The 11298-nt window shown below is 47.7% G+C and overlaps 1 protein-coding gene across 1 annotated transcript in view; it reads right to left on the bottom strand.

Annotated features, from left to right (window-relative positions):
- NEURL1B (neuralized E3 ubiquitin protein ligase 1B) overlaps nt 1-9877 on the bottom strand; it is a 99650-nt gene extending 89773 nt beyond the window's left edge. Inside the window, exon 1 of the mRNA XM_054168448.1 lies at nt 9746-9877. Coding sequence (XP_054024423.1) covers nt 9746-9806 — 61 coding nt within the window. The 5' untranslated portion in view covers nt 9807-9877. The remainder of the gene's footprint in view (nt 1-9745) is intronic.
- Nucleotides 9878-11298: the final 1421 nt, after the last annotated feature.

Genomic DNA, 11298 nt, shown 5'->3' on the forward strand with positions numbered 1-11298 from the left:
CTATGGCTGAGCTGCCTTGAGAGAATTAAAACCAGAGCAAGAGCTCTAGGGATTTCAGTTTCATCAAAAGTGTGTAAAGCATGGGGACAGCCAACACCTTCCTTTGACCAAGCACTTTAGACATCCTGGGGCAAGTTTCTCCTGTTTTACCTCAGTGCAGTTCCCAGCACCCATTCTTTTCTGCTCAATATGGGTAATGGATCCAGAGGAGCGAGGATGGAAGTCCACGTGCATGGTGCTCCCGTGGGGCAACAGGAGGGGACCACTGTAGGACTGTGCTGCTGGTAGCTCCACAGCTTCTTTAGGTTTAGGAGGGGAAGCAGCTGTGCTTGAAAGCTACAAGCGATCACACTAATTAGGGATGTGGGAACTGCCTTCGCTGTCAGCCACAACTCAACTCCTCCAGAGCAGGGGGTGAGTTATTTACACCCACTGCCCATCGCTGCAGCTATTTCTTCCCCACCCTGGAGGACCTGGGGTGCTAACTTAAGAGGTCACACTAAGGTAGAAGAGCCAAAGGGGTTTTTTAAAGTTGAGAAAAACTGCTCTGGTGTAACTCACATCAGGTGCTAGCCTTTGCCATGAGCATCTGTGAGAAGTTTTCATCTCCTTCACACTAGCTGTCATTCAGCCAAATGATTCTCATCAGCCCGCTCTTAATTCTTTCATCCCTGCAAACTCTTTCCACTGGTGTCCCTCAGTACTCAGAAGACAGCCTCCACCTCCCAATTCTCCTACGCCATGTGGAAACAGCAAGTCTCCAAAAGGAGATGTAACAGGGCTGGCAAAGTACCTTCAGGTTACAAGGCATGTGAAGAACACAAAGCTTCTTTTTCCTTGCTCCTTCCCACTCTGACCATGTGTTTTAAAACAGGGCTGTGCAAATCAGTAGTGCTTTGCTCTGGCTCCTGCAAACAGGGCCAGGAAGAGAACCAATTTTTAAGTGGTGTGATTTCACAGTGACTCAAAAGTAGTTTTTTTCCCCTCCTTGTTGGACTGAAAAACGTGGCTCAGATAGAATGTTTTGTTTGTCCCTCAGCAAAATGCTTGGGGAACTTTGGCAAAGACAAGAAAAGAATTAGACTCCAAAAGATCAGACTCCATCAACAACAGCTGGAGGAGAAATGTCTCTTTTATCTCCCAAGCCAGCAGTTAAAGACCTCACCTGAGAGATGGTCCCATACAAATGCATACATGTCTCACACCAGGTGGAACTCTTCACAGGATCCCCCACTATGGGTTACACTCCCACAGGATCCCTGCCAAAGCAGCTTTTCCTCTAGGGAGCAGGGGAGCACCCTTTGGGCAGAAGAGTAAACTGCAAAAGTGCATTGTCATAGAATCATAGAATCAATAAAGTTGGAAAAGACCTCAGAGATCATCAAGTCCAACCTACCACCCAACACCTCATGACTACTAAACCATGGCACCAAGTGCCACGTCCAATCCCTTTTTGAACACCTCCACCACCTCCCTGGGCAGCACATTCCAATGGCTAACAACTCTTTCTGTGAAGAACTTTCTCCTCACCTCCAGCCTAAACTTCCCCTGGCACAGCTTGAGACTATGTCCTCTTGTTCTGGTGCTGGTTGCCTGGGAGAAGAGACCAACCCCCACTCCCACCTGGCGACAACCTCCCTTCAGGTAGTTGTAGAGAGCAATAAGGTCTCCCCTGAGCCTCCCCTTCTCCAGGCTAAACAACCCCAGCTCCCTCAGCCTCTCCTCATAGGGCTTGCACTCAAGGCCTCTCCCCAGCCTTGTTGCCCTTCTCTGGACATGTTCAAGAATCTCAATGCCCTTCTTAAACTGAGGGGCCCAGAACTGGACACAGTATTCAAGGTGTGCCCTAACCACTATGCCATGGGCAAGTCCTCAACCCACTAGGTGAGAGGTGAACATCAGTCAGTCCAACCCTTAGTTTTAGTCCCACTGCCCCAATTTTATTTTTTTTTTTAATAAATAATTAATATCAGATAGGTCAAGAAATGTCCATTGTCAGATCAAATGCATGATAAGTTTAGTCATACTCCAACTACACATTTTTCCCAGTGGAAAAATGACTCAATAGGGTCAAAAAAAAAAATCTATTTTTAAGTCAAGTTAATCTTTTCCACTAAAAAAAAAAAAAGGAAATACAAAATATTTGGTTCAAGACAGAACCTAAGAGGGCAGGTAGTTGCTATGCAACTCCTGGCACAGGATGGCAAGTCTGAAGGGTGCTTTCACACAATTAAGATCCTTATACAGTCAAACCAATCTCATAAAGAGCTATTTTCACTATTTCATGTCCTATTTAATCATTAGAAAAACTTGGCAAATAAACCCAAATAACAAAGGGAGAATGTTTGTGGGAGCAGATGAGCCAGGATGTTTAACTAGGGAAGTTCTGTCTTTATGGAGAAATCACACAGAATCACCAAGGTTGGAAGAGACCTCAACGATCATCAAGTCCAACCTGTCACCACAGACCTCATGACTAAACCATGGCACCAAGTGCCACGTCCCTCTTGAACACCTCCAGGGATGGTGACTCCACCACCTCCCTGGGCAGCCATCTCTCTTTTCACAAGAAAAGGACTGTGCCTTTCTAAGGGAAAAAAATACTAGATGGCCAAGGGGGTTTTCTATCCAAGTTAGTGCACTGTGCAAACCCACTCCAAGCACTGGGTGGTCACCTCCACTTACTCTCCATCAGCCAGTGCATCCATGGATGCATAAGCCAAAAACACCTTCTCATTGCACTAAAAGCACCCAGGGTTGCTCTTGTGAGTCTGGCTCTCCCAGCCAGACTTGACCATCAAGGAACATAACATACTGAGACACAGTTCAGCAGCAAGATAATGTTTGGTCCTGGCATGCCTTTAAATCTTAATGGGTTTGCTTAGTGAAGGAGCTGCTGTCTAGGGTGGGATGCTCACCTCTGCCTGCATAGAGCACCATGAAGTTTTTACACACAGCATAATCAGGAATCCTAGAACTGTTGAATTTGGAAGAGGCCTTTTAGATCTTCAAATCCAACTGCAGATCACTCCCACTTCAAGGTCAAAACTATATTTACTCATTCCTGGGCATTTCTGTGGTATCTCTATGCCAAGTCCAAGCCCTTAATTTTAATCTCTTTTTCTATGGCTTTCCATGAATCACAGTTATCTCCTTTCTGTCATTTCAGCAGTCAGGCACGACATGTCAGCTGTAGACATGACAGTTGCTAGAAGGAATTCAGACTGATTTTGGGACAAGCTGACCCATATTATTCATATCCCGAGGCAACATAACCCCCCTCAGGAAATGCTCTCAGGGAAGGATAAAATCATGTCAGCTACAGCTTTTTAGCTCTCCGAGAAGCATGCCCACATTGATCCTAATGACAGTCTGTGAGTAGATCAGTAATTAGTGGGCAGTGAGAAAGCTGTTAATGGGAGGCAAAATGGCTCAAAATATGCAGAAACTTTTGGTATTACCACTTCAGAGAATCACAGAATGGTTTGGGTTGGAAGCAATCTTAAAGATCATCTAGTTCCAGCCTCCCTGCCATGGGGTGAGACATCTTCCACTAGATCAAGTTGCTCAAAGTCCCCTCCAACTTGGCCTTGAGTGCATCCAGAGATGGAGCATCCACAGCTTGCTTCTCTGGGAAACATGTTCCAGTGCCTCACCACTCTCACAGGGAAAAACTTCTTCCTTATATCTAATGTAAATCTACCCTCTTTAAAGAAATTACCCCTTGTCCTGTCACTACAAGCCCTTGTTAAAAGTCCCTCCCCATCATTCATGTTGGTCCCCTTTAAGTACAGAAAGGCCAAAATCCGGTCTCCCCAGAGCTTTCTCTTCTCCATGCTGAACAGTTCCAACCCTCTCAGCCTGTTCTTATAGGAGAGGTGTTCCACCCTCTTAATCATCTTTGTGGCCTCCTCTGGACCCACGGTAACAGGTTCACTTCTTTCTTATGTTGGGGGCTGCAGAGCTGAAGTGTCATAGGACACTGTCACGCACGTAGCAGGCAGGTCCTTTCAGCCAGGTAAGAGAAAAGTTGCTTATCTGATGCAGAGATGCCCTGCAGAGATGCTCAAACAGCCTGTGTCAGGAAAGGAGGTGTTTGCTGCGCTCTGATCATCTTCCAAGGCAGACTAATCCCTATCAGCCCATCGCGATGGAGCAAGTCAAAAGCCCCAGCCAGGTCCCACCCAAGCCAGAAGTTGTTGTTCTCCAACTCTGAACAATTCAAGTCCTTTGCCAGCTTCCTTCTCCAACACAAAGAGAGGCAAGAAGGTCCCAGTGCAAGCACCCCTGGAACCAGCCACGCTGTCTGGCCAGCGGCAGACAAACCCCGCTCGGCTGCAGCGGCCACGGTACAATTGGGAGCCTTATCAGGGGTTTTCCCCACAGCTCCAATTCATGGAGACACCAGCCAAAAATAGCAGCTGTGGTTTAAGGGCAATACCCACGTCATCCTGGAGGTGCACACCACAAGCAGCAAGGGAGAACAAGCCTGAACTTCAAGTGCCAATTTGAAGACACAAAGCACTTTCCAAGGGAAAACACAAAGGCACCTCCCAGTCCAGCCCACTAGGGATCGCTGGGCTTTACTGGGGGTTTTATTTACTTGTTTGACTCTAGTCCCTGAACAATGAGATCTCTTTTTATTTGCTTGATGGTGACTGCAACCTTTTGTGCCAGACATTGAAGACACACCCTCTGCTCCAAATGCTGCCATAAACAAGCACTTGGTCCAAGAATGCAGTTTTTGCCTTCTCTCCATCTTGGGGAAATAAAAGTTGGCTAGGAGCGAGAGCATGGAGACATGATTCTCTTGTTTCATCCAGTGTTTTCCCCCAGAAGTTCCCAGCAGAAATAGTAACTGAGTCCCAGGTCAGCCCAACATCACCACAAGCCTCTTGGCCCTTTACTGCTGTCTCTGGGAGAAGGTGAAGTGTTTTGAGAAGCTGAGAATAGGAGAGTGCTCCATGCAAAGCACAAAAGAAGCCAACCCATCAACATCAATATTTTACAGCAACAACCAAAACCACCACAGGCAATTATGGCAGATAATCTTATTTTCAAGTTTGAAATAATTTGTGCTGGGATGGAAGATGGGAACCACAACCACGTATCCAGCAAGCCACATATGGCATGGAACAGCTGTGGTGAGGGAAGGGAGGCTGCAATGATTGTATCTCTATTCAGCAGAACCTACCATTTACAGACTAATATTCCCACAGATTTCAGGATGTCAGTGCAGGGGAGCTGCAAGGTTTTCTTGAGGCAAGGCTCTCAGAGGAGAAAATAGAGGAAAGGAAGAAGTCTCAGCCCGGCCTGAAATACAACTCTGATAGCTCCTCCCAGATGGGTTCCCAAACCTCCCCACAGGACACTGTTGTGCATTATCAGCAAGGCACAACTTTCCATGTACATTAATGAGAAACACTGCTGTGCTACCAATTTGTCTGCCTTGGTCTTGGCAGTATTTCTAGGCTGGAAATCTCATAGTTCACATAACTGGTCTACTCACCCCGCTGCTTAATCTGTCTTCACTTGAGGAGATGAACTCCACATATAAACATGCAATGCTGTATATAAACAGCCCCCCAGGCCCACGGATGGCAAGAATTAAGCATTGCTCCACCAGCATATGTGTATGTGTGTGCCTGGGAAAGAGGCTGCTATTTGCTTGTTTGTTATAGTATTCTAAATTGTAAATGCAGAGTTATCCAAACCTCAGCCCAGGCTCCGGCCTCAGAGATAAGCCCCGACCAGAGAAGGGCTGACAAGGGTAGACACACAGGCGACAGGATACTCCGCTGTTTGTTGTGGTTGGCAGGTTAGTAGAGATTTTGCTCTTTCTAAAACAAAATTAGGGAGAAAACAGCTAAAACCATCCTGATTTCTGGAATAGAAGATGAAGAGGCACTTGGATCGCAGGAGTCTGCGTTGGCTGGTGGGGCAGGGGATGAACCAGCATGCCATGAGAGTGAGACCCAGCCTGTTTCCAGGGTCCTATCTGCCTTGGACCCAGGGAGCTTAGCATATCTTGGTGCTGAGGCCCCTGTGAAAATACACATCCACACACACCCCACATGGCATGCCCCTGCTCACAGGACCCAGGCTGTTTCTTGTAAGGAAATGACAACAAGGAAGAAGGATCATGTTTTCCTGCTCGTTCTTTACAGAATTGGCTAACTCAGATGACAAGAGGTCTCCTCTGATGCCTTGAGATTTTTTTTAATGCTTTTTGGTTGGTGGTTTATTTCTTCTCACCTTGTTAACACAGCCTTCTCTCAAAAATGTCAGAAACTGTCAATAAAGGGGCAAAACCCAACCAAACCAGAAAATCCCTACCATAAAAACTTCAAAGGGGAGAGGGAGTTCCTACACACGTCACCTGAGTTGTGGGGGAAATAGAGGTGGCTGGCCAAGTGGTCCTGCTGGCTGAGGGACAGTGTGTGTACCAGCAGCAGACAGAACACATCGTGTGCCTGTGACACACACAGGCACTGGGAACACCTCCACCTCCAAGGTGGAAAGGTCAGGCCCCTGAAATAAGAAACTATCCAGGCAAGGCTGTGATTTGAGGCCCAAGCAGCTGATGCTGTGCACAGTTCCTGCCACTTTTCCTTCAGCTCAATTCAACTCAAGGCAGAGGTTCCCGGGCAGTGCCCTTTGCGACTCACTTACAGCTCACTTATTTTTTCTTCCTGAGTAAAGAATGGGAGGAGAAATGAAAAGAATGAGAAGCTCCAAATGTGGTTATTTTAAATACTCCATATTTTGGAGGAGGGCTTGTCACAGGCAGCATCCACTATACCAACACAACTCCTCCAAGAAAAGCAGTGGGCAGAAAACTCTGATCTCCAGTTGACTACTATTCTGAGGACCAAAACCAACCCCCCAGAAAAGAGAAAAACAGGAAAGAAAGGAAAAAAACCAACATGATGCCTGGGTGGGCAAGCAAAGCTTTTACATTCACAGCCTACCCCATATCACTGCATGCTGCATGTCACTGGGCTCAGCTGCTGCTGGCTGCAACCAGATAATGAATACACCAAAAAAGAAATACATTTAGCTGGAGATATTATGTTTATCCTGCATCTAAGTTAACCACACCAAGTGCACGGTGTGTACTGTGCTCTTACTGATTTGTTCCCAAGTGTCTCCAAATAGCCTCCAAGAAAGCAAGAAAGGGAATAAAGAGAACCCAGGGAGATGACAGAATGAATAAATTACACACACGTGGCTTCCTGTATTCATCACCCTGTTTTGCCCTGAAAGGAACAGAAGCTGTGTGTTACCTAAGCCCAAACCCACAACAAGGAGGCGTATGGTTGGAGCAGGTGCTGCAGGCTTTGGGCGTGCTGTGGGAGGTACGCAGTGAGAAGAGTGCCTTGAACCTCTCTCCGACGTGCAGACAGCTGGCCTGCCTCCGAGTGTAGCAGTGCAGCGCTAGAGGAGCTGCTTTTGGAAGCATGCAGTCTGAAGCCCAGGTGCCAGCTCTGCATATCTGCACACCACAAACCCTTGAGACATGGAAGGAGCTCTGCCCTCAGCCTGGGCTTTGCCACAAGATGCCCAACGTCTCTACGGTCTCTGCACCCTCAGCCTGGGCTTTGCCACAAGATGCCCAACATCTCTACGACCTCTGTGCCCTCAGCCTGGGCTTTGCCACAAGATGCCCAACATCTCTACGACCTCTGTGCCCTCAGCCTGGGCTTTGCCACAAGATGCCCAACATCTCTACGACCTCTGTGCCCTCAGCCTGGGCTTTGCCACAAGATGCCCAACATCTCTACGACCTCTGTGCCCTCAGCCTGGGCTTTGCCACAAGATGCCCAACGTCTCTACGGTCTCTGCACCCTCAGCCTGGGCTTTGCCACAAGATGCCCAACATCTCTACGGTCTCTGTGCCCTCAGCCTGGGCTTTGCCACAAGATGCCCAACATCTCTACGGTCTCTGTGCCCTCAGCCTGGGCTTTGCCACAAGATGCCCAACGTCTCTACGGTCTCTGCACCCTCAGCCTAGGCTTTGCCACAAGATGCCCAACATCTCTACGACCTCTGTGCCCTCAGCCTGGGCTTTGCCACAAGATGCCCAACGTCTCTACGGTCTCTGCACCCTCAGCCTAGGCTTTGCCACAAGATGCCCAACATCTCTACGATCTCTGTGCCCTCAGCCTGGGCTTTGCCACAAGATGCCCAACATCTCTACGATCTCTGTGCCCTCAGCCTGGGCTTTGCCACAAGATGCCCAACATCTTTACAGTCTCTGTGCCTTCAGCCATGATGCCCAACAACTCTATGGTCTCTCTGCCCTCAGCTTGGGCTTTGCCACAGGATGCCCAACATCTCTACGGTCTCTGTGCCTTCTCCCACTGCCACTACAGGGGAAACGATTGCTGGCTACAGAAAATTCTGCAAGAACTAATTCTGGGAAACAACATCCTTGGGCAGGTGCTACAAAAATAAGGACTTCTGCTGCCAAAGAGATTTGCTGTATCTAGGCTACTCTTGAAAGGTAACCAAGGTGAAGAGAGCTTTTAGAAAGGAGGAGGTCACCAGTCTTGCAGTCAGAAGGAAATCCCTGCAAAGGACAGTTGTGCATATGGAAATGGGTGCAAGAAACCATTATGAAAGACTTTTCCTGGTGATTCAGGGCTGATGGATGCAGCTTTTTTATTCTTCAGAATCTGAGCTTAAACAGACCTTACTGTCCCAAATTTGAAAGGGATTTCTTTTATGCTTTTCCGCTGGAGCCTACAAAGGAGCTCCAGAAAGGACACATTCACTGCTGCAGCTGTCCACGTGGTTTCTCCTGATTGAGGAACAGTGGGGAGTGAAAGTTCAGCTGTTCAGAGTCCCATATGAAGAGCCCAGAGGGCAGAGAATTTCAGAAACTGCATGTGTCTATCTCCTTTTACACTGCACATGACAAGGCACTAGACCAATGCTTGTTTGTCACTTTGGGAATTGTTATGTCTTAACAAAAAAATTCAATACAAGCCATGAAGATCAAGTGCCCTATCATATGAGCCATGGCCCTGCTGTGTTGTCCTCAACTGTCCTACCATGCCCACCACCTGGAAGCCAGGAAGGCTCTTTGGCAGCAGGATGCTCATTGAGAAGGAGGGATATGAGAATTGCTGAACTCAATTATAATCAATTACTTGCAAATGTCTCTAAACAGTCTTCAACAAAACACAGATGGAGTTGGTGGCAGAAAAAATGAGACATGAGTGGCCTCCTGCATTTATCCCCCTGCTCCGTCCCCAGGGATGGGGTAGTTGCACCGCCAGCCACACACACCCACTTCCCAAGTGATGCATGGTTAGAGCAGGTACCTGCAGGCTTGGGATATATTCTAGGCAATACACAGCAAAACCAGAGGGTCCTGAACTTCTCAGAAGTTTAAGTACCTGCTCTGACCAGGACATACTACAGCAAAATTCTCTTGGTCCTAGTAAACATGGAGTAACTGGCACATTGCAAAGATAAGCTTACTAAGACAAGATCTAAGAATCAGCAATTTCCTTGCCCAGAACATGCTGGAGAAATTGAAGAGCAAGTAGGCCACAATCTGACAAAATACACCTCATTTGCTAGGAAGCAGACTTGTCTTAAGAAGCTCACCCTGGTCTGATTGTTCTGTACCTTCTTTTCCAGGGATTCCATGTATTCCCAACCCAACAGATAACCACTGTGCCAAACACCTGGATGTGTTAATCACAGAATTTTCAGACAGATTTGGCATTCTTACCTTGTAAGCTGCTGTACTTCCCCCTCCTCACTTCATTCCTCAGAGACATTGTGCCATACATGACTAGAAACCTTCCTCAGCTGCTTATCACCAGAGGGTTGATTCCATCACAGAAGCTAAGAAATCCCCTGGCGCACTCAAACCCTTTCCCCAAGGACTGGTTCAGATCCTGCAGCAGGTCCTGGCTCTGGGTTCAGCTCTTGGACACTGAACCACCTCCCTAGGAGCTGAGCAGACAGCACTCCTTCACATCTCAGCTTCTTGCAGAGAAACCCAACCCCAGGAGCAAGAACAGGATCAAATTCCCAATGGAGAGCTGCGGCACCTGCCTGCCGTCTGGCCAGGGAGGGATTCATTACAGCTGCACCAGGTGAGGGAGTATTCATAACCCGAGCCAGGGCACTAGCAAGTGGATTTCTGCACTGGGGGGATCATCAATTATGCAAAGAAGTACATAGTTAGCGTAGCTTGACCCACCCATGGGGTTATTAATTCTCCATCTCATTAACTCCAGTTGAAGGTCTGCTGACAGCTAATTCATATCCCTTGAGATCCATCCTCTGAGCTCCTTTTCATCTGTTTATCTGAAAACATTTGGCAAGCACTACAAGAGTTAGGGAAACAGAAGTTCCATTTTATGAGTGGAGAAATGGAGGCATCTTCTTTTCCACAAGCAACTCCCAATAATTAAGCAAAAGAACCACAGAAGCCAGGATGTAAGGCAAGTACCATCAGCCTCCATGACCATGCTCTGCTGTTTGGATGACATGGGCTTTGGTACATGTTAGTAGGCAGGAATAGAGAAGTGAGTTGTGAACCATGCAGCGGTTCTGGAGTGAATCAGCTTTAAACCGTCACCACGGGAGAGAATTCATCCCCATACTGTGTCAGCTGAATGTCTCTAATAATTAATATGGAACAGTAGATCTTAGAATCCTAGACTGGCTTGAGTTGCACTGGACCTTAAAGATCACCTAGTCCAACACCCTTGCAACAGGCAGGGACATCTTTCACTACATCTCCTTGTGCAAAGCTCCATGCAAACTCATTTTTAACACTTCCACTAATGGGGCATCCACAAGTTATCTGAGCAATCTGTTCCACTATCTCACCATCATCAAAAAATCAGAAATAAATTCTTCCTCATATCTACTCTGAACCTGCCCTCCTTCAGTGTCCAAGTGTTGCCCTTAGCCTACTGCTAGAGACCTTGTTAAAAAGTCTGCCCCCATCTTTCTCACAGCCTCCTGTGCCACCCTGTACAAGCACTGAAAGGCAACAACAAGGTTTCCCTGAACCAGTCTCTTCTCCAGGCTGTACAGCCCCAACTTTCTCAGCCTGTCCTCACAGGAGAGGGGTTCCAGCCCACAGGTGATTTTTGTGGTCCATTCTGGACCCACTCCATCAGGCTGTTTTCTTTCCTGTGCTGAGGACTCCAGAGCTGGACCCAGCATAGCAGGTGCTGCCCACGCTGCTGTGGATGTAGCCTACGGCACAGTCAGCTTCTGGGTTGTAAGCACTCATTGCCAGCTCCAGTCCTGCTTTTCACCCAC

Source organism: Dryobates pubescens, chromosome 16 (genome assembly GCF_014839835.1).
Source record: "Dryobates pubescens isolate bDryPub1 chromosome 16, bDryPub1.pri, whole genome shotgun sequence".
Taxonomy (NCBI): domain Eukaryota; kingdom Metazoa; phylum Chordata; class Aves; order Piciformes; family Picidae; genus Dryobates; species Dryobates pubescens.